Source organism: Macrotis lagotis, chromosome 1 (genome assembly GCF_037893015.1).
Source record: "Macrotis lagotis isolate mMagLag1 chromosome 1, bilby.v1.9.chrom.fasta, whole genome shotgun sequence".
Taxonomy (NCBI): Eukaryota; Metazoa; Chordata; class Mammalia; order Peramelemorphia; family Peramelidae; genus Macrotis; species Macrotis lagotis.
In genome coordinates, this window is record NC_133658.1 from 665,506,185 (window position 1) to 665,530,785 (window position 24,601).

At 34.7% G+C, this 24,601-nt stretch overlaps 1 protein-coding gene across 5 annotated transcripts in view; it reads right to left on the minus strand.

The window, feature by feature from the left end:
* Window positions 1–3,881: 3,881 nt before the first annotated feature.
* Window positions 3,882–24,601, minus strand: part of INPP1 (inositol polyphosphate-1-phosphatase) — a 70,143-nt gene continuing 49,423 nt past the window's right edge. For 2 of the 5 annotated variants that reach the window (XM_074215495.1, XM_074215497.1), the window contains exons 2-6: window positions 22,996–23,266; window positions 16,561–16,621; window positions 13,698–13,898; window positions 11,295–11,469; window positions 3,888–9,045 (exon numbers count right to left, since the gene is read on the minus strand). In XM_074215495.1, coding sequence (XP_074071596.1) covers window positions 8,478–9,045; window positions 11,295–11,469; window positions 13,698–13,898; window positions 16,561–16,621; window positions 22,996–23,199 — 1,209 coding nt within the window. In that variant the 5' untranslated portion in view covers window positions 23,200–23,266 and the 3' untranslated portion in view covers window positions 3,888–8,477. Of the gene's footprint in view, window positions 9,046–11,294; window positions 11,470–13,697; window positions 13,899–16,560; window positions 16,622–22,995; window positions 23,270–24,601 lie in introns of all 5 variants that reach the window. The other 3 variants (XM_074215496.1, XM_074215494.1, XM_074215499.1) reach the window with 2 other exon arrangements.

The window sequence follows — 24,601 nt, forward strand, 5'->3', positions numbered from 1 at the left end:
GAGTTGCTTTAATTCTGCCTTGCTCCTAGAATGCAGCACTCTCTCTGATGAGGACATGTCATACTGGGTGGTTCTGTACCAGTGTCTGTGTCTTCCAAAGCTGCACAAACTTATAATTTAAGACAAACTAAAATGATAAATAAGAAAATAATAAAGATACTGGAAAATGAACAAATACTAAACATCCCCTTTGTTCTGGTTCCTATTTGTTTATCCTGTGAAAAATAAATAAGTACATGAGACTGGGATTTTGTGTTCCTAATTAGTAAGACTTTATTATCTGACTCCTTAATAATGTGCCTGAGGAAAGAATTTGCACTCCAAAAGTGTTAGCAGAAAGAGGATAAGAATTCTAAGAACAATTCTGAGGCATTCTACCAGTTCTAGTAGAAATCATCAAAGGAAAACAAAACATTAAAATATTCATATTTATTGATCTCAGAGGTTTTTTTAAAAAAATTGTGTTCCTAATATAAAACATGACACCTATAAAAGTATGTGCCCCAAGCATGTGACTTATATTCTCAATGCCCTAGTCAACTAAGACTATTTTTTTTGTTTTTTGCAAGACAGTTGGGTTAAGTGACTTGCCCAAGGTCACATAGCTAGGTGTCTGAGTCTGGATATGAATGCAGGTCCTCCTGACTGGGGGGGGGGGGGGCTGCTCTATCCACTGTGACACCTAACTGTCCCTAAGTTGCAGAGAATGTTGTGATCTGCATTGAGAGAAATTCCTTGCTGAAAGTTAGCTATATCAGTTAAATCACAGATCTGGTAAGAAAAAAAAATTAAATGAATAATTCAATGTAACCTCAATTATTCAATTTCCTTAAAATTGTCATTTTTGTTGAAACATGGACTATGCATAGGAGTTTTGGGAAAGAGGATCACAAAAAATAAAATTAATAATTTTGATTTCAATAGAGTTTTGGTTTTTTGCACAAGCGAATGCAGTTAAGATTTAACAGGAAACAACTGGGAAAAAAATCTTCAGGACAAGTTTTTCTGAAAAAGGTTCCATTTCTAAGATATATAAGGAACTGATTCAAATTTGTAGGAATAAGAACCATACTCCAATTGACAAACGGTCAAGGATATGTACAGTTCTAAAGGGAAGAAACCTAAACTATAATCACATAAAAAAATGGTTCAAATCACTAATAATTAGAGAAATACAAATTAAAGCAATTCTATTGTCCCATCCCACACCCATCAGATTGGCAAAGATGATAAAAATGATTAAATGATAAATTTTGGAGGGGTTTCCAAAAAGCAGACACATTGATAACAATGTTGATGTACAGTCATTTTGGACAGCAATGTGAAATTAATGTGCGAAGCTAAGGAGGACATACCTTTTGACCCACCTAAGCCTCAACTCCAATAGAAGAGGAAAAGGTCTTAAATGTACAAGAATATTTATAGCAACTTTTTGTGAAATGAGAGGGGGGGAAATGGTTTCAAAGAGACATGTAAACTGTAAACTAGTGGAGAGTGGAGTGAGCAGAACCACAAGAATAATTTATACTGTAAAAATGGTATTATAAAAATAAACAATTTTGAAAGATTTTAATTTCTGATCAACTAAATGATCTGTTGTAATGTCAGAGAACTGATAGAGAAGAATGCTGCCCAATTCAGGACAAAGGGATCATAGATTAACATGTAAAATGAAAAATTCATTTGCAGGTGTGAATAATATGGGAACATGATTTGCTTGACTGAGCTTGGTAATACAGGGACTTTGGGGAGCAATGGAGGAAGATGGAAAAGAAAAAAGCAAATGCTTTATAATTGGAAAAAATAAATTTTAAAGTGATTTCTGATTATTCTTTGTACTTTTGTTATTCATTCTAACAAAAGTTATATTTATATTTATTTTTTATATTTATATTTTATATTTTTTATATTTTATATATTTATATATTTATTTATATTTATATTTATATTGTTCATTTTTTATTTTATTTCTTCCATTCTCAGTAAATGATTTTAAAAATATTCCTTTTGAAAAAAGTTATTGGTTTTGTCATTTATAAAAACTATCTATTTTATCTTTCCTCTTCTAATTTTCAAATATTTTTGCTTTTGTGATTAAAGTTTTTAATTTGTTGTTTTATATTTAGACTTCTAGTTTGTTTTGTTTTTCAATACACGGTTAGTTCATTAAATCTCACTTTTTTATTTTCTTAATGATATATTTTCAGGGATTTCACTTTTTTTTTCCTGAGTATTGTTTTAGTTGCATCCCCCAAAATTCATAATCTCCAGGGGCCTAGTGACCATCTTGACTCTAAGTTCAATACACGATCCATCACAATCTCTGTTACTATTCTTAATATAGTTAATAGTTATTTCTATAATTTATTTAATTACAGCATTCAGAAAGTCTACTCTTTTATTTGAACATTGCATTAATTATAATTTTTAATGAGTTATGATTTGTAAGATGAGGCAGCATAGTATAGTATATAGAATCAGGAAGAACTGAATTTAAGGCCTGGCCCTGACACACAAATTGACTGTGAGATCCTGAGCAAGTCATCTTAATTCTTATCATCTCAAAACAACTCTGTTGTTGTTGTTGCTGAGTTGTTTCAGTCATGACCATCTTTTCAAGACCCTACTTGAAGTTTTCTTGGCAAACAGACTGGTGTGGTTTGCCATTTCCTTCTCTAGTTCCTTTATAGTTAGTTAGAGCATAGTATTTGGAGTCAGGAAGACTTGAATTCAAGTACAGTCTCAGATACTATCTGTGTGACCCTGGAAAAGTTATTTAACCTTTGTTTGACTTAATCCACTGGAGAAGGAAATGGCAAAGCTCTCTAATATTTTTTCCAAGAAAACCCCATAGAGAATATGATCATTTGGGGATCTCTTTCAATTTCTAGTTTACATTATGGATTTAAGATTTTGAGGCAGTTTAGCTTGGTAATGTTTTTTGGCATATGATGTCTACGTTGTTTTTTTTTTTTTGATCATGGCTTAAATTATCTCTCCCAATTTATTTTCCAGATCAGTTATTTTTCTGACATATTTCATATTTTCTTCTATTTCTTCATTCTTTTGACTTAGTCTCTTGATGTCACAAAGAGATTTAACTTCCTGGCAGCCAGATGGTGTATCAGATAGAACACTGGCCGTGGAGAACCTGAGTTCAAATCAGATTTCAGACACTTAATATTCGCTTAGCTATGTGACCAGTCATTTAAACCCCATTGCCTGCAAAAAAAAAAAAAAAACCCACACATTAACTTTCACTTACCTAATTCTAATTTTTAAGGAATTATTTTTTTCAGAGAGCTTTTGTGCCTTTTTTTCCATGTGGCCAATTGTTTTTTAAGGTATTATTTTCTTCAATATTATTGTGTCTTTTCTCAAGCTGTTCTCTTTTCATAATTTTCCTAATTTTGTTTCCCATTTTCTCCTCTATCATTCTTATCCTTTAACTCTTCCAGAAATTCTTGTTGGACTTGTGTCCAATTAATATTTTTCTTTGAGGCTTTGCTTGTTTTCATATTGTTTTCTTCTACTGAATTGGTGTTTTGGTCTTTCCCTGCTACTATGTTTGTCCTTTTTAAAAAATTCATTTTCCCAATTTATTTCTTGATTTTGAACTTTAGGTTAAAATTAGGTTCTGCTTATCTTGGAGTGGGAAGGCACTGTCCCAAGGTTTAGGTTTTCCCTGTTCTGCTATTTTCAGAGCTAATTCTGGGAGATGGGGACTTTGCAAGTTTTTGGTGTAGTCTAGGTAGTGTAATCCAGAGAGGGATCTGATTCCTGCTCTTCGCTGCTTCTTACTCCCCTTTAGCTGCTAGTGCCCCATTCTGTCATGGAACTGTGAACAGAGCCCCTACTCCCTTATGACTGACCACAAGCATTTCTCTTTAAGCTAGAACTTTTTATTTTTTAAGATTTTATTTATTTTGAGTTTTACAATTTTTCCCCCCAATCTTACTTCCCTCTCCCCCCTCCACAGAGGGCAATTTGCCAGTCTTTACATTGTTTCCATGGTATACGTTGATCCAAATTGAATGTGATGAGAAATCACATCCTTAAGGAAGAAATATAAAGTTTAAGAAATAGATCAGACAATAAGATATTTTTTCCTAAATTAAAGGTAATAGTCCTTCTTTGTTCAAACTCCACAGTTCTTTCTCTGGATACAGATGGTATTCTCCATCTCCGACAGCCCCAAATTGTCCCTGATTGTTGCACTGATGAAATGAGCAAGTCCATCAAGGTTGATCATCACCCCCATGTTGCTGTTAGGTTGTACAGTGTTTTTCTGATTCTGCTCATCTCACTCAGCATCAGTTCATGCAAATCCCCTAACCTGTAACTTTTATCCAGAACTGTATATGGGCAATAGTTTCGAATTAGTACCAGCTGTGCCAAGAGCTAGCAACATGATCCCTTGTAATCTCTCGCTCTTTTTTTTTTTTAGGTTTTTTGCAAGGCAATGGGGTTAGGTGGCTTGCCCAAGGCCACACAGCTAGGTAATTATTAAGTGTCTGAGGCCACATTTGAACTCAGGTACTCCTGACTCCAGGGCGGGTGCTCTATCCACTGAGCCACCTAGCCACTCCCCCTTGTAATCTCTTTCTGATTATTTGCATCATCCCTTTCCCATATCTGGTATGAGAGCTTCTGAGGCTGCTGCTGCTGTGGTTATCTTCAAACTCCTTGTTCTTTCTTTAATTAAATTATTTTAAAGTCTTATTCTACCCCCATAAGCATGAGAAGTTGATTTCATTGCTTATTTTTTCTTAATAATCATTTGCCTTTCCTTTCTTTCTCTTATTAGGAGTATTTTCAAGTTGAATATTTGTAGTCTCATTTCTTTTGCTAAAAAATGACTCCTGTGACTTTCTTTTGTTTAATGTTGCTCCCCCACTTTAAATTGATAATTAGGCTCAGTCTTGCAGGATATTATTTTAGAGGACAGCAATTAGGATAAGCTTCAAATATGAAATCATGTTTGTATGAGCCCATAGTATCAGCAATGAGTCACAACTTGCAAAGCCAATTTATCAAATTCTAGAGCAGCCAAAAGTACCATAACTATTTTCTCTTATGTCATTCTCCAATGATAATAGATAAAAGTGAAAAGGCACAGTTAGGACAAAGGATTCCTTGTATTAGCCAGGAACTATTAAGAGAAGCAATTTCTGGGGCAGCTAGGTGGCGCCATGAATAGAGAACCAGCCCTGGAGTCAGGAGTACCAGAGTTCAAATCCGACCTCAGACACTTAATAATTACCTAGCTGTGTGGCCTTGGGCAAGCCACTTAACCCCATTGCCTTGCAAAAAGAAAAAAAAAAGAGAGAGAGAAGCAATTTCTTAAAACTAAAGTAACTTCACCATAAATAAAGGAATAATTGAAAAAATTAAGCTTACTTTCAATAACCACTCCCCTAGAGTCTGAGGATATTATTAGGGAGTGGAATATTAGGAAGAGACAGTAGAACTGTCACTCAATTGTGATGCCAGTCAAACAGGAGACTAAAGAGAGAACATGTTAAACTTACTTCCTAGCAGAAGTGATTCTTACCTTGTGAAGATAATTTTTGAGAAAAAACTTTAGCCCTTGCCCTCATCCTAAAAGAAGAGAATTCTATTAAAGATTTTATTTGAGTTTAACAATTTTTCCCCAATCTTACTCCCCACCCCCTCATGGAAAGCAACCTATCAGTCTTTGTTTTGTTTCCATGTTGTACATTGATCCAAATTGAGTATGATGAGAGAGGAAATCATTTCCTTAAGGAAAAAACAAAAACTATAAGAGATAACAAGATCAGACCATAAGATATCTGGGTTTTTCCCCCCTAAATTAAAGGGAATAGTCCTTGAACTTTGTTCAAACTCTATGGCTCTTTATCTGGATACAGATGGTATTCTCCATTGCAGACAGCCCAAAATTGTCCCTGATTGTTGCACTGATGGAATTTGTGAGTCCATCAAGATTGAACATCACCCCCATGTTGCTGTTAGGGTGTACAGTGTTTTTCTGGTTCTGCTCATCTCACTCAGCATCAGTTCATGCAAAACCCTCCAGGCTTCCCTGAAATCCCATCCCTCCTGGTTTCCAATAGAACAATAATATTCCATGACATACATATACCACAGTTTGCTAAGCCATTCCCCAATTGAAGGATATTTACTTGATTTCCAATTCTTTGCCACCACAAACAGGGCTGCTATGAATATTTTTGTACAAGTGATGTTTGTACCCTTTTTCATCATCTCTTCAGGGTATACACCCAGTAGTGGTATTGCTGGATCAAAGGGTATGCTCATTTTTGTTGCCCTTTGGGCGTAGTTACAAATTTCTCTCCAGAAAGGCTGGATGAGTTCACAGCTCCACCAACAGTGTAATAGTGTCCCAGATTTCCCACAGCCCTTCCAACAATGATCATTATCCTTTCTGGTCATTGTCCAGTCTGAGAGGTGTGAGGTGGTACCTCAGAGCAGCTTTAATTTGCATTTCTCTAAGAATTAATGATTTAGAGCAATTTTTCATATGTCTATGGATTGCTTTGATCTCCTCATCTGTAAATTGCCTTTGTGTATCCTTTGACCATTTCTCAATTGGGGAATGGCTTTTTAAAAAAAATATGACACAGTTCTGTGTATATTTTAGAAATGAGTCCTTTGTCTGGATCATTAGTTGTAAAGATTGTTTCCCAATTTACTACATTTCTTTTGATCTTGTTTACAGTGGTTTTATCTGTGCAAAAGCTTTTTAATTTAATGTAATTGAAATCATCTAGTTTGTTTATGGTGATGCTCTCCATCTCTAAAAGAAGAGGATTCTACCAATGCTTTCAGCGTCACTGTTAGTGGTGACTGATTTCATAGCCAGTAATAGAAGATACTGTTTGAGAACTCAGAGCTAATTGACAAATTACTAAAATTACAATATCTTCCATTAATGTTACAATATTAACACATACCCTTTTATTGCCTTAGGACTCAAGAGGAGAATGAATAAAGGTAATGAGTAATATAGGCTAAGGAGTAGAAGTTGAGAATGGTTACCAACAAGTATATGCACCTGGGAACCACATGAGTTCAGAGTCTCTAAAATCTTATTACATATATGGTGGTAATATACTAGAAATTCTAGACAAAATAATATTATCACAGTACTATTGCATGCTACATACTTCTTTATTCCAGTTTGGTTTTTTTATACATGCATGTTATTATACACAGCAATTGAAATCAAAAAAAGTAAGAAAATAAATAAGGTTTACAACCAAAACTGGTTTGTGTGAAGCTGTTAAAATAAAAAGACCAATCGAAAATTTTGTAAATTAAATAGTTTACATCAATGAGGAATATTAGGTTTCACAGTCACTTTATCTGGTCTTCACCAGTTTTTCTAACATATAGATAATAATTCTTATAGAAGGTCTGACCAAGAATTAAGCAACTCTGGGGGAATAAAGTGTTTTTACAACAATAATAGAATACATTTTTCTTGATTCATCCATTAGATTGTGAACTCCTCCATTAGACTGTGAGTTCTCTGAGGGCATGGAATGTCTTTTTTGCCTCTTTTTGTTTCCCCAGAACTTAGTATAACACCTAGCATGTAGTAGATACTTAATAAATATTTATTGATCTATTCATATTCACTAATTTTTATCTCTACACAGTGAAAATCAGGGAATCCTAGAAGAAAAAAATCTAGAAGATGGACCATGATTTGAAATTTCAGTTGTCTGCATACTAAATATCCTTGAGTTCATTTCTTTAAGATAATGATGCTGATAATCCAGGTAGCCACTAGAGGGCGGAGGGCAGACAATGGTCTGGCAATCTTCCTGAGATAACAGTTTTGAAGGGGCTCTTTCTGCTTGACCTTGCATGATATTCTCATTGGGTGTTTGAACTCCCTCCTTCCTTCCTATCCTGATCATCTTGTAGTTAGCAGGGGCTGGATCTGAAATATCAAAAATTAGGAATAGGATCTACCAGATAAATTTTAATAAGGGTTAGTAAGTCAGCCACATTTATAGGAGCAAAGATTTATATGGTATGACTTGAAATTCTTTGAAACTTAGATTTTTTTTTATTGGAGGGTAAGTCATTGAGTATTGGTTTAGAGAACTATCCATTTCCCACATAAATGTCTTTTCCCATCAAAACTAATCTTTTCTATAATCCAAAGCATTCACTATATAATTTAAATATCCTACATTTTGGACCAGTCTTTGGTAGACTAATAGTATACTAGATACAGTATTACTTGTATTTTACATAAAATTCTTCAATATCAAAGATCAGGATTAGTGATTTTTAAAAGTAAACAAAAAAAAATTCCTTTTAAGTGCATATAAAGGATTACAATTCATACAAAAAACTTGAACATTTAACCACAAAATAATACAAAGCTACTTTAGAAATAAAAGGTAATCAGAAATATTGCAATGGTATAAGACAAATGGACAAAGATTGCAGGTGCCAGCCTAGGCCAATGTACTAGAAAGCGACAAGTTTTTGATGAGCAGATCCAGGAATGTGTCAAACCTTTGCCGTGATCTGTAAGCAATAAGTCCACCCTTATTGGCCCATTGATCTATCCCAGTAACCCCTTGATTGTCTACATTGTACAACAAGTGTGGCAAATCAAGCCCAGTTTCTGGGTTTCTTTTTAAACACTCCCTCAAATCCACCATTCCTCCACCGATTGACTTCAATATGGCGTGAGCAGCACAAGAGTCCCATTTGAATGTGGTATCCTCAGAAAAGATATAGACATCAACAAGACCTTGTACAACACAAAGACTCTTGTACCCAGCTCCAGCAGCACCATATACATTTTCACCGCACACATTGGATAGAGCTGATTTGATGCTATCCTTTTCGCTTGTACTAATGACAGCAGAAAAGTCCTGGGTAAATTTAGGTTCACGAATGGTCTCTTTAGTGGTTTGGCTGTCTGCTGTACTCTCACTTCCATTCTCACTGGAAATCTGGAGTGAATGAATGTTGGAGTCCATATAAGAGAGGCCCCAAAAGTACTGTCCTTTCCACCTGTGAAAAGAATAATCCAAATTATTTTTTCCTTCTGTTTTTTTCCCTGATGACATTAGTTTTTAATTGTAAGTATACACAAATATTCTTCATCATTTTTGCCTTATCCTGCACTAACATCCTATTCCAATACCTCATCATGGCATGGAAGTAATCTTGGGGTTTAAATTCTCACTTTTGTTATGTCCCTGATAGCACAAATATGTTTTAGAAATACTAACCTGCCAGATAAAAAGATTATATAACCATAAATTTTTAGCACTATTTTTTTGGGATGTGAAATAAATGGCAAAAGTTAAGGTGAGGGGGGGCAGCTAGATTGCACAGTGGATAGAGCAAGAGCACCAGCCCTGGAGTCAGGAGTACCTGAGTTCAAATCCAGCCTTAGACATTTAACACTTACCTAGCTATGTGACCTTGGGCAAGCCACTTAATCCCATTGCCCTCCAAACTATCCCCCCCAAAAAAATGTTAAGGTGAAAGAATAAAATTGTATCTAATTTAAGAATGGTTTTTAGCTCTTAAATTTTTCATGGTTTTAGTAACTTTGCATTATCCTCCCTTACTCTCCTTTCATTCCTATTGTTGTCACAAATAGCAGATGGTCTACATCTTTGGAAGTAGCTCTCTGGGACAACAATCATTGTACAATCATTGTGTCATTTAAATTATGTAAAACAGTGCTTCTTGAAGAAGGTGAAAAATAATTTTTCATCATATTTTTGATAGAGGCTGACCACTGCTACACAATAAAATCAACATTCATTTATTAAGTACCTACTTTGGCCAGGTACTAGAGATACAAATAAAAGAGGGAGAAAGTCACTGGCTGCAAAAAGCTTAAATGAAGCTCACAACTCTAAAAAAAATTTCAAGAAAGTGAATTCCTTAAGGGGAAAAAGAGTCTGCGCATGAAAAATCACTTGGATGATTAAAATGTGTGTCAGCATGGTACAGTGGCTAAGGAATTGGCCTTAAAGTCAGAAAGACTTTGGTTCAAGTCCCAATTCTGATGCAAACTGGATGATGATACTGGATTATTTTGTACTCTGAACAACTCTTTAAGACTCCCAAGATGTAGGAAAAAAGTGCCTAGTTGCCATGGTGGAGAGACTTTTTTCACCTAATATTTCCCCCAACTAATGAAATTATTGTCTAGTCTCTATTCTTATTAAAATTACAGGTATTTGTTCAATCACTGTCTAAAGGGTCTATAGTGGGGAAGACAGGCCATACTCTATTCCTATTTATTCCAAGGGAGCCTCCAGAAGATATTAGCAAAACAAGCAAAATATGTATTTGTTATGTGGCAGGCACTGTATGGGAGAGGGGAGTTTTGATTTGCATAGATATTTTTAAATGACACAAAACTTCTAGCAATGCTCTAGAACTCCCATCATGCTTCAATACAACATGGAAATCCATGTGCCAATCTTTCTTATTCTTTCTTTTTTAGATTTTTCAAGGCAATGGCGTTAAGTGGCCCAAGGCCACACGGCTAGGTAATTATTAAGTGTCTGAGGTAACATTTGAACCCAGGTACTCCTGACTCCAAGGCCGGTGCTTTATCCACTACGCCACCTAGCTGCCCCCTCTTTTATCCTTTCAACAGAGACAGCAATACTTATTTTTTCCTTTTACTGGATCTGTGATTTTTACATAAATAAGAATGATAGCTAGGATTTCTGAGCCCTTTAAGGTTTGCAAAATGCTTTACAAAACTTGTATCATTTTAACCTCACAACCACCTTGAGAGGTAGTGCTACTACTATCCACATTTCACATATGAGAAAACTTAGGCAGACAGAGATTAAGGTGACCTGCCTAAGGGCACTCAGCTTGTTAGGTATCTGAGGCCAGATGTTCACTCAAGTCTTCTTGACTTGAATTCCACTGCTCTATCCACTGTATCATACACCTGTAAACATTACTTTGATAATGATATATGATTCCATCCAATCTCTATATAAGTCTACTTGAGAAAGCAGGACAATGGATTGGTGCTCTTTAGATACCAAATTAAAAATTCTGATTTTTTTAAAGAGGAAATCAACTCCCAACACTTCAATTCCCTTATTTTATAAATGGGGATAGTCAGGCTTAGAAAGTTACCTAGGCAAGATCACAGAAATTGGCAAAGCCAGGGCTAGAACACATTTCTTAAAGTCTAGTGAAACTTAAAAGGTAGCAAGGTCTGAGATTATAAAAGTTCTAACTAGTCTGACATCCAAAGCCAATTAATCTTTTACCTGAGTGTTTTGACATCTTGTGATGCAAATGGTTGATTGATGACTCCAATCAAAGGTACCCCTGTTTGTCTATCGTAGACACCAATTAAAATAGTTACACACTGAAGTCCACATGGAAAAATTCCTCGATTGGGCTTGATGTCAGCAGACCCTTTTATGTATTGGTAAGTAGAATCTAAAAATAAATTAAAATGGCCATTATTCAGATAAAGCTTAATTAGGATGGTGATGAACCCATTTTTCTCTCCTTCTCTGGCACTTATGGGTCCTTGTCTTAATCTTTACCCCATTCTACTTATAACATCAAAGAGGTGATGCCATAACATGCAAGTGAATTGGATTTAAGTTAGGGAAGGCTGTGCAAAGTCACCAGCCTCACTTTCTCTTCTGGCATCATCTAGGCCCAGTAGCAAAACATACATCAGTATGCCTGGATGCAGTAGGAGACCATGATTAAAGAATTAAAACTTGAGGGCATGTCCATTGGGGAATAGTTGAACAACTAGAGGTACATGATTGTGATGGAATACTATTGTGACAAGGAGATGGCTTCAAAAAAATTAAGACTTATGTGAACTGAGGCAACATGAAGTGATCAGAAAAAGAATAACATTGTGCACAGTCACAATAATAATGTATTGATGGCAAATTATGAAATATTTAACTCCACAATCAATATAAAGACCCAAGACAAGTCCAAAAGACTGAAAAGAAAAATGCTATTTTTATCTAGAGAGAGAACTGATGAAGCCTGAGTGAAGATTGATGCAACTTGTTTATTTTTTATTTTAACAATACGGTTAATATGGAAATATATTTTTTATGACTTTACATGTATAATTGATATTGCTTGCCTTCTCAGTGGTTGGGGGAGGGAGGGGTTTAAAGGAGAGAGAATTAGGAACTTTTAAATATTTTAAAAATAATATTAAAACAAAAAATAATTATTTTTTAAAAATAAATTGTAAGGGGAGGCTAGGTGGTGCAGTAGAGAGAGCACCAGTCCTGGAATCAGGAGTCCCTGAATTCAAATCCAACCTCGGACACTTAATAATTTCTTAGCTGTGTGACCTTGGGCAAGCCACTTAACCCCATTGCCTTAAATAAATTTAAAAAAAGAAAAAAGAAATTTTAAACTCTTTGTAAGTAGGCACTATATTTTATGCTTAGCTCTTCCCTCCTTCACCTTTTCCCCACCTCAATCTTACTTATCTTTTATCCTTTCATTATTTTTTTTTTTAGGTTTTTGCAAGGCAAACAGGGTTAAGTGGCTTGCCCAAGGCCACACAGCTAGGTAATTATTAAGTGTCTGAGACCAGATTTGAACCCAGGTACTCCTGACTCCAAGGCCAGTGCTTTATCCACTATGCTACCTAGCTGCCCCCTCTTTTATCCTTTCAACAGAGACAGCAATACTTATTTTTTCCTTTTACTGGATCTGTGATTTTTACCTAGGGAATTTATTCCTCTAATAATGCAAAGCAGCAAATTCTCTATAACTTAAAGTCTGAGGGAAGTGGTAGGGACACTGATAACTTAAGTGACTTGCCCATAATGACCTAGCTATTTTGTGTCAGAAGCAAATAGAAATCCTATTCTGTTAGGTCTTCCTAAATCTGCCTTAATGCCTCTCTCACTGTTGAGCTGTTTCTTATACTTAACAACATAAACTTTTTTTTTAGTTTTTTTTTTTCTTTTGTAAGGCAGCGGGGTTAAGTGGCTTGCCCAAGACCACACAGCTAGGTAATTATTAAGTGTATGAGGCCGGATTTGAACTCAGGTCCTCCTGACTCCAGGGCTGGTGCTCTATCCACTGCACCACCTAGCCACCCCCAATATAAACTTTTAATGTTAGAAAATCCTGTATTTTTAAAATCAGCCCAAGAGTGAACAAAGATATGAAAAATAATACTAATATCCTACAATGATTATAAAAGTGGGTGAAAGAGAGAGTAGAAAGTGTTGATAGTCTTTTTACCAATGTTTTCATGGTCAGGAGAAAGCATGTTATACTATAGTGAATAGAGAACTGGTCGCAGAGTTAAGAAGATCTGGATTCAAATTCCACCTCTAACACATACTGGCCATATGGCCTCAGTTATATAAGACTAAGTATCTGAGAGGAAAAATTAGTTTATTGTCAGTGCACTAGGAATCTTTGTTAAGATTTTAAGTTGTAAAGAAAGGATGTACCTCCATTGATGGATGAAGTTTTCTTCTCTGGCTGCTAATCAAATGTAATCACAGATCCAGTCTTTATTACATGAGCATGGGCTAGACTCCCTATGCAATATGTTATAAAGTTCATTTTGGAGAAGATCACTCTGTGACCCCCCCTTAACCGATATTAATAGAATAGCAATGTGTTTATTATAAGATAGGGATCTACCACCATCTTCTTACCTATGGGATCCACCCACATTGCCATAATATCTTGTGGAATGTTGGTTTTCACCAAATCCAGAGTTGGGTCAGAAAATGAAATATCTTGATGGACAGCTTGGGCTAGTGCTTCAGATGCCAACTTGTTACCATTAAGAACCTTACTAAGAAGTTGTGCAGTTTCTTCTTCTGTTGGACATACTTTAACTATGATCTTTTCTCCTAAAATTAAGAAAAATAAAGTATTATATTCTAAAAACTCAAAAATAATTAGTGACATTATTTGCTCTTAAGTGGGCATGGGCTTATCCATTCCATGGTGGCACAGTGGGTAAGAGTCCTGGATTTTCAGTCAAGAAGACTTTAGCTCAAATAGCTCAGATACTTACTGACTACAGATCAAATCAAGTCAGTTAATCTCTCTCAAACTGTTTCCTCATTTTTCAAATAAGGATGATAATAACACTCCTCTCACAGGTTATTGTTAAGTTTATATGAGACAACATACATGTAAGTTCTTTGCAAACCAAACTACTTATTGTTCTGCTAAGTTTTATCTCCTAATTTTATCAGATGGCCTCCTTTGTTAAACCACTTTGTTTTGTCTTTTCAATTTTGTCTTATTCTAATTTTTGAAGTTTGATAGCTTTTGGTCTTTTTAATACAGGCTAAATGTCAAAAATGATAGTTTTTTTTTAATCTAACACTAGTATAAATAGCAATTATTTCTGTTCTGGCCAGAAACTCTGAGGGTCTTCTCTTTTGTGAAGGCCAACTAGATATCTTTGCTTCAATTTTATATAGCTTTTAACTACTGAATTGGCCTTGCCTCAGACAAACTGAGACCTGGAAAGACCTTATCTTAAAAGTCCAAAGTCTCCCTCTGCATCTGGGGCCATCACCAATCATCCTGACTTGTGTCTTGCCACTGAACTCCAATTACTGGAGGAGAGAGTGAAGCTGATGACTCTGCAACAGCTCTGCCTTACTTAAATTCACTTGCAGGTCAAAACATCATCACCCTGCTGATGTCACCGGGCCTTTTCTAGAATAAAGGATGAACAACATTCATCACAGAACTGGTCATAATTATACAATAACATGCAGTTACGTGGTACTTTGAAGTTTTCAAAGCCCTTTATGTTACTTATCTTATTTGGTCTTATCTCCTTTTTACAGATATGGAAACAGAGTAGTGATTTGCCCTGGGTTACACTGCTAATAAGTGTCTGAGGCAGGACTGGATCATAGGTCTTTCTGCTTTCAAATTTAATACTCCAGACAATAAGTACACCACTCTTATGAAATACAAATGTAATAGCAAAGAAATTTTTATATCTCATAGTTATGAGATAAGGGAATGAAACACTAATTTTTATGGTTTTGTAAATATATAAGGCAGCATCATTCTCAGTTGAACAGAGCAAAGAATAAGAAAGAAAAAGATATCAAAATATATGCATGTAAAGATAATACAATTCAATCCACAAAAATCCCCCAGGCCATCATTCAGAGTCTATTTCTCACTCACTTTAAAACAAAAAGCTTTGTTAACTTTGGTTTTGAAACAATCTTACTTGGTTTCTCAGTTCATTTCAGCTTATAAGAGGCAGATTAATACATCATACTATTGTTTGTATGTTCAAGAAATATGTTGATTTTCAAGAACGACAGTCAGATCAGGAGACTGACTGTGTTCCTTAAACTAGAGGGAAATATTCAAAGTAATATCATATAATGAAAAAATTGTTGGCAATACAGTATACCCAAAATATATTGTGATGGAAAATTGAAAGGAAAAAGGAGTCATTACATTGAGATGTTTATCATTTAAAAGTCTTAAAATAAGGCAGGTACAGTGATTTTTGCTGTTGTTGTTCAGTCATTTTAGTCGTGTCCTATTCTATGACACTTGGGGTTTTCTTGGCCAAGATACTAGATTGGTTTATCAGTTTCTTATCTTGCTCGTTCTATAAATGAGGAAACTGAGATAAAAAGGGTTAAGTAACTTGTCCAGAGTCATACTGTTAGTAAGCATTTGATGATGAATTTGACCTCAGGTCTTCCTGATTTCAGACCTGTTATTCTAGCCACTGTGCCACCTAGTTGCTTCTAGATATGGTTTTACATATCTGTTATACCTGCTACTTTGTTGTTGTTGTTTGTTGTTGTTTTTTGCAAGGCAAGGGGATTATGTGACTTGCTCAAGGTCACAGAGAATCCTTGCTACTTAAAAGGCTGAGGCTGGCAGATCTCTTGGGTTCAGTTCCCCACCTGGAATGTGCCTTCTTATTTTGTCTTTAAAAAAATAAAGTGTTTAAAGTAGATTTGGTTCATGATGGAATATGAAGATTCCATGATTTTATAAACATGGAGAACTCAGAGTATGGGAGACCCCTCTGGTTCACATAGATTGTGACAAATTTAGAAGGAGGATAGGATGGGTACAGGAGTTTCCCTAAAGGAAGGTTAAATGACTTTCCCAAGATTTCCACAGTTAATAAGTGGAAAAAGGGGGATTTGAACCTCAGTCTTCCCCAAAACTAAACCTACCTTGTATATAAGTAACATTGCTGCCTCTATTTCCATAGCATACTATAATCTATATGCTTTCACTTAAAAAATAAAGAATGCCCATAGAGATATGACTGAGTAAATTAACTTGGTATTAGCAATCTGCAGAAGTGTGAATTACTGTTTATTATATTTCTAAGAGGTAAATAATAAGAACATAAATACTATCTGAAAGTTTTACTTTGCATTATTTTTACTGGACATGTTATAATATAGAAGATTCTAATAATATATTAACAAGGGGGGAAAAGCCAAAAATATTCTTTGACAATTAAGTTTAAAGAATACACATGAATATTCTCATACTCACCCAGCTCATTAGTAAATTCATTAGATTCTTCTCCATATATATGATTTTCTAAGCCTGGAAACTGAATTGATAGGTGATGGGGGTGAGAATGGAGGGAAAGGAGGGCGAGACAAAAACAGAAATCACATGTTCAGTTTTGAACAGATTAATTTTGTCTTCTAAATTCAAAACACAAGTTGTGAAAATTCAGAGACTGCCCTTGATATCAATCCAGCTAAAAAAGGACAATCCAATTTTGAACTTAATTTTCTAGTTTATGCCTAAAAGTATACATCCTTCCTTCCAAAAGTTTAAAATACGACATAAATTTATTTTCATCCATGTGCCCCTTTTTATTTGCAAAATTTCTAATAGAATCTCCAGATTTTACCTTATCACAATCCCTCCTTTAACTTATAGACTACTAAAAGTATGATTGTCGCTTGAGGATACGAATTATTACCTTAGTAGCTGGAAAATAAATAATACTCAAGGGATTAGTGGGCATGGATTGGGATGGAAGTGGTGATTTTAGGTTTGTCATCTCAAGCTGTGATTCTCAGCAATTTAGCTTTATTAACATTTGGACTGGGATATAAAAGTTATCCAAAATAAGGGGCACTGGAATATAAGAATTACCAAAAATAAAGAAAACTGTTATTCAGTTGTTTTTCAGTCATGTCCAACTCTTTGGGACCCCATTTGGAGCTTTCTTGGCAAAGATACTGGAGTACTTTACCATTTACTTCTCCACTTTATTTGACAGATGAGAAAACTAAGGAAAACAGGGTAAAGTGACTTGCCCAGGGTCACACAGCTAGTACATGTCTGAGGCCAGATTTGAACTCAGGAATATGAATCTTCCTGATAAACCCAGTGCTCTCACTGTACCACCTAGTTGCTCCAATAAAGGAAATATTCTATAATAAAGAGACAAGATCACTCTGATAGATAATCAATTGAATAGTTGTCTTGGAGTATAGATTTTACAAGAAAGAAGGTTTTTTCCTAAGTATATACCAAATTGTGGTACAGATTATCCCTTTGAGGATCTAAAAATTATTTTATTAAATTCATTTTCACCAACTAGGGACCATAGATGATACAAAAATTTTAATTAAGAATTGCTAAAAAAAACAACAAAAAACAAACAAAAAAAAGAATTGCTGACAGGTATTAGGGACATTAATCTATTACAGCATTAATTTTTCCTTTTGCTTTACAGATTTAGCCAACAAGGGTAGCTGCTTGATTATTTATCAGTGTTGTTCAGTTGTTTGAGTTGTGTCTGACTTCTCCTGATACCATTTGGGATTTTCTTAGCAAAGATAATGGGTTGATTTGTCATTTCCTTCTCCATTTCATTTTATAGCTGAGGAAACTGAGGCAAACTGGGTTCAGTGATTTGCCCAGGGTCACAAAGCTAGTAAGTGTTTGAGGCTGGATTTGAACTCATATATTCCAGACCTGATGCTCTATCCACTGTGCTACCCATATACCCTGTTTATCAGTACTGAGGATCAATGTGTTCTGGGATTTTTGGGGTTTTATTTTGGCTTAGACTCAGCTCTTGTGCTATTTGATTATGAAAGGCAAAAAGAAAAAAAGATGTAAAACTTCTTTTACCATTAACCCCCGCCCCCATCAATCTGGGAAAGCTTCAAGGATGGCCCCAGCAGCCGACTTCATCTCTATCCAAGGAGAAGCCTGGCAAGGTACAGAGAAGTTCATACCCAGCAGTTTGGCACTAGGAAATAAATTATTTGGCCAACAGAAAAAGACAATAGATACCTGAGAGAGAAAATTTGAGTTATTTGACTAAGTCACAATTCTCATATTCTTCCTCTTTAAAACGGTACTGAATGAGATAATCTCCAAAGTTCCAATTATCTTTAAATTGCATAAAACAAAAACTTCCAAATGGTCCTAGAGTCTTATTTGGGCCCCTCTGCTTCTTCATGAATATTGGTGAAAGAGCAGAAAAGGAGAGAATATTAAGAATAACCGATTCTAGGCCCCCTAGAAAAATCAACTGAATCATTTGCACTCTAAATGTAAGATGTTAGGCAGATAGGTGATGCAGAGGACCACTGCCAGCAAGATCTGAGTTCAAATTTTGACTCATATCTATTAGCTGTATGGCCCTGGCTAAATCACTTAATCATTCACTACCTCAGTTTTGTCAACTGTAAAATAGGGATAATAATGGTATCGACTTCTCAATGTTGTTATAAGTATTGAGACAATATTTATAATATTGAAATGAAATAATATTTGTAATGTTTGCTTAGCTTAGTGACTGCCACACTTAATGATTGTTTTTCTCCTACTTCATCATTAGCAAAGTGTTTGGTAGCAACATTGCCTACTTGTAGAGGAAGTATCCAGCAGAAAAAAAAACTTTTTTGAATGTTGAAATGGTGTCTAAGATTATGACAGTGTCATGTCCCCATTAAAATAAACCAGAATACAAGGGATCAACTAATAAGAAAAATAGCAGATGAAAAATGTCCTCTAAATATGGAGATAATATTTGAAAAGTATGCCACAAATTTTAAAATCCTATGCAAATGCAAGCCATTATTATGCTGAATCAAAATATCAATAGCAACACTTCTTGTGTTGGTAAATAACTGGAAACAAAATGGGTGCCTAGTGACTAGGAAACAGTTGAACAAAGAATAATGAAATTGTGAAGTAAGGAATGATGGATTAGACCACCAAGGAAATATTTTTATGAACTGTTATAGAATGAAATAAAAACAACCAAAAGAAGTTGCACAGCAATTGCAATACTGTAAATGAAAAGAATACTAAAAAGCATCCAAATTGAGTAAGTGAAATGACCAGGGGTCACAGAAGACAGGTAATGAAACTGTCTTCTCTTTGGTAGACAGATGGGGGACTATAGGAGAAGAATATTACATTTTTCTTTCAAATGTGATCACTGAATTAGTTTTTTTGTAAAATTGTTTTCCTTTGTTACAAGAGAAAGTTTGATTTTAGAAAAGGGAGGCATATCCAAAAGTGACTATGATGTAAAAATGAAAGGTATTTAAAAAAATAGGTAGGTATGCAAACTTTTTTTAAGTGTGTAGGAAAAAATGAGCTTGCTGAGAGCAAGAAACCCCACTAAACTAGGTCATCCTTCTAAGGAGAGAACAAATAGATATAAAATGAAAATAAAATTGATAAACTTTATAGTAGTTGATTCTTATCACTGATGAGAGTAGATGCACCATTTTTGGACTTAGTCCCTTATGTTCAATGCGAGGAATTAAAAAAATAGTTCTTAAGTTGAAGTGAAAAAATATCTAGACTTTACCAGGTACACTAAAAAAAATTCTATCCTGGAAGACCCAGTTTTGAAGGCACAGAGGGACTGATCCTAAAAGAATGAAAACACATTTTAATGGTAACATAGCTATATTTCTACTTTCTCATCTTTGTAAAATATCTAAAGGGAGAGTCAGAGCTTTTTTGAGGGCATTCTTGAGGGAAACCTTAAAAGGGAACAGTCTAGCTTTTCACAGGTGATTACTTCATAGCAAAATCACATTTTCATAGTCACACAATTAACTAAGAGTACAGGAACTACATACAAAGAAAATTCTACTTTAGCTGATTACAATAAATCAGTCAGCTTCAAAGAACAAAATCTAGCCTTAAAAGTTCTTTTCCAGCAAGATGTCTTTCATACATATGTCAGATTATACCAGATTCCTTGATAGATGCAACTACAGAGATAATCTTATTCAATAATTCTCCAATTAACTAAATTTAAGCGAGATCTCAGACAGGCAGTTATAAGCTCAAAGAAAGAAAAGAAGCATTTACTAAATGCTTTCTATATGCCAGTCACTGAGGAACTACTGTCTCATTTGAACCTCACAAAAATCCTGGGAGAAGCAAACAGAAGCTCAGGGACTTTGCTCAGAGTTACTCAGCTAGTAAGTGGTTGAGGCCAGATTTGAATTTAGGTTTTTATGTGTCTAGGTCTACCACTTTAACCACTGAGACACGAAGCTGCCTCTATGTGTGTGTTCACTATGATCATGAAGGACATTTTGTACTATACAAACATCTCTCTAGGTAGGATATATATATTCAGATATATTCCCCTATTCAGTGACATTGTGCTACTTGAACAGAGCTTGAGAATATTATAAAACTTCAAGGGATAGGAAAAAAGTACTTTGATAAAGGGTCATCTTGTCTATTATTATTACCTGCAATTGGATGGAAAGTCCATTGAGTTGGCTCATCATTACACTGAGATTTAAAAGGAACTACAGATGAACTAGACATGAATTGAACCTCAATTTGCATTTATACTAGATTATATCTCAGAAAACACCTAGGGTTTTCAATGATTCCAAACTACTATTTCCTGACACAAAAATCCTATATTTAACACTAATATTCTTCTGGTTATGCTATAGGATTATAAATTATGAAATCAGGATCTCTAATGAATCAAAACTTAGAGATGACTTGAGATCACAGAGATATGTATGTTGGGTATATAGGAAATACAGCATATTACCAGTCAATTTATTTTCTAAGAGTGGCATAAAAGTTACTCTCAAGGGAATGTATAATTAAAAAGAAAATAGGCCAGTCATATAATAGAATAGACAGTCTGAATGCTATTCTGGTACCCATTAAGTATTATAGACCCAAAAGAAAGCTTCTGATATACTGAATAAAATATCTTTTGAAGGCTTATAGGAAACTTTGGATAAAAGTTACCTGGAAATTCACACCTGGAATGTGTGAATGAGTGATGATCTGAACTGCATATGGAGTACCAGCATCAGCAAGAAGTCATGTCATTTCAACAAAACATGAATTTTTCAAGACCATACTTTATGCATTTCCCATCTGGCTGTACTCTTTTTGCTTCTGCATCATGACCTGCTGCTGAATACGTTGTACCCAGCAACCCCTGACTTCTTGTCTTCCTTGTTGTCTTCCCCCAATCAGACTCTTCTCCTTGAGGAAAAGGATTGTCTTTTTTATATCCCCTAGTGCTTCAAAAAATGTCTAGCCCATACTAGGTGTTTAATATATATATGATTGATTGACCACAAGCCATTGAGGACATAAGACAGAATCATAACAATTATTTCCCCAAAGGGACATTCTGCTACATGAGAGTAACATTAAATTCTAAGAACAGTTTTATAAATAACACATGAATAAACCATGAATAGTAATTATTTTCACATTATCACCACCATAACATATATCAATGACCCAAAATTTTTTATTGCTTAAATTAATACATTAATGCAATTGACATTGTTACTCAATCACTAATTAGAAATTTAATAAAAATAAAATAAAATTTAATTAAATTTAATAAAAGTTCCTGGACCTTGAGATATCATTTAGGATCTTCTACCATCTCTGATAATCTTTCTATCTCTAGTCAGGATGTTACTTAAAGACACACTAGAAAAACATACTTTTTTTAAAAAAAATTTCAAACATTCCCAGAAAAGGGTAAGAGCACTTCACTTATCAGCCTCTTTTCTGGAAGATCTTTTGTTCAGAAAAGTAAACACAGGGTGAGAACTTCTATAGCACTTGAAGATTTAAAAAGCACTTAACTCACCATTAGTCTGAGTTGGGCAGTACCTGTATTAACTTCAATTAACTAGGGATAAAAATGAGATTTAGAAAGGTTAATAGATTGTGTACAGATAGCCAGAGTGAGTGACAGGATTCAAAACCTGGGTTTCTTGCTTCTAACTGCAATGTACTTTTAGACTCTGCTTCTTCTTGTTTATATATATCTATTTTACTTGTGCTCCATTTTCTAGTCTATTTATATGTAGTCATGGCATATCTAATAACTAAAGGGTAAACAGTAAGTTTTATTCATCTCATATTTCCCCTAGGACCATGCAGTGCCCTGTAAACTCTCCTAAGTGGTTTATTGATTTTAAGTTTTCTGAAATTAAAAATAAAAAGAAATAATGAATTCCTCAGTACTCCTTTCACAAGTAGGATTAGTAAGTAAACAAATATGTTGGTCCAAAAACCATGTTAAAATTTCTTAATCTCTGAGGACAATTGCTTAAGCTAAAGCTTTTAAAGCTTCTAAGGAGTTAGTGCAATCTTCATTTTTTCAGATAGATTTCAGTTAAGGTTCAATGATTTCCCCAGATTCACAAAGTGAGTAAATGTCTGAGCCAGAATTTCAACTCAAATCTCCTTGTCTCCAAATTCAGGGATCCTTTCCATCTGATTTGTAAATGAAATGAAATTTTCAAAGAAAAAAAATAAAATGAAAATGAAATAATGTTAAAATTTAAAATGTATTTCCATAAATTAAAAAGGAAATAAATTTCAAAAAAAGAAAAAAGTAGGAAAAAAATGAAATGAAAATAAAATAGAAATGAAATTGACATAGAGAAAAACAATGGTCTTTACTGCAAGCTTTCTTACCTTGTTGCCCATATTTTGTTTTATAACTTCCTGTACCAGCACATCAGCCAATGTCTTGAAGTCAGTTATAAATTTCTTGTTCTTTTCTCCTTCCTTCTTTTCTTCTATTAGGAGTTGGAAAAGAGATTCTTGCTGCCTGCAGGCCCGGGCAATGTTTGCTGCCTTTTCAGAAACATAGACTAGTTCCCGGAGGATTTCTGACATTTCTGAAAACTGTATCTCTCAGCTCGTTGCAGAGGGTGAAAGCCACTCAGTAACTCTAGACTACTGTCTGCTGGAAAAATACAAGAATGTGAAAGAAAATGAGCTCAGAAAAGATGATGAAAAATTACGTGTCACTGAAAGAGAGCCCCTTGGCACCACTATACTTAAGCAATTGTCTATAACTGCAGCAGAGCTGAAAAAGTGAAATTACTGAGTCTTTGAGGAAGAAGACAATATTGGTTTCACTCAAATTGGTCATCAATGCTTTTGAAGGATGTCTAAATGTTAATTTTTTGGGGGGCGCTGGTGTTTTAATGGTTGAAATCTTTAAAATCCTATTTTAGGAGACTTATTTTAGGGGTGTCCAACCTTTTAGCTCTCCTGGGCTTCATTGCCTAAGAAAAACTGTGTTTTTTTTTTCTTCTGTATACATATATATATATATATATATATATATATATATATATATATATATATATATATAATGATCTGCTGAAAGCCTCACTAGATAAGAATCTGGGTTACTGACTACATCTTCAAAGCCATGTCTTTCTAACTAGAGGAAGACAGACCTGAGCTCTCATCCTACTTCCGTTAATTGACTCTTTGATTTCACCTCTCTGGATCTCAGTTTCTTCAACTGCAATAATTACCTAGCTGTGTGGCCTTGGGCAAGCCACTTAACCCCATTTGCCTTGCAAAAACCTAAAAAAAAAAAAGATGAGGAAATTGAATCCCCGAGAGAAAGCAAGAATCTCATAGATGATGCCAATGTATCATAGTTCAATGTCTTTTTTAACCACACTGTATTCACTACTTCACTGGCAGTACTCCATTCTTTCCAGGTCAGAAGAAGAACCCATCAAAACTCAATAGTTGCATTACAGGTTCACTGAACAGTAGTAGTAGTACTGCACTCCTGATTTAACTGTAGACTAAACAAATTCCCAATCTTTGTATTCAACTCCTAGAGTAGGGAGTCTTAACCTGAGATCTACAAACTTGGTTATTAAAAACATTTTGAAAACTATAATTTGATATGGTTGGCTTCCTTTGTAATACTGAAAATTTTGTATGTACTTAAAATATTATTTAGAAAAGAAGTCCATAGATTTCACCAGTCTCCTGCCTAAAGATCCATAATACAAAAAGAATTTAAAACTCGAGTTCTGGAGAATACATATGATTGCCTTTATTGAAGCCTATAGTAGATTTGCTTCATTATTAAGTTTTATTGAAAAAATGCAGTGGCCCTTATATCTTTTGTAAATGAAGCAACTCTTTCATGAGAGAAAAGGATCACATACCAGAAGGAAGACAAAGATTTTAGAGCCCATTTTTACTATGCCTATATAAGGAGGCATTTCCTTTCATTTCTACTGAAGGTATGACATATCCAGGT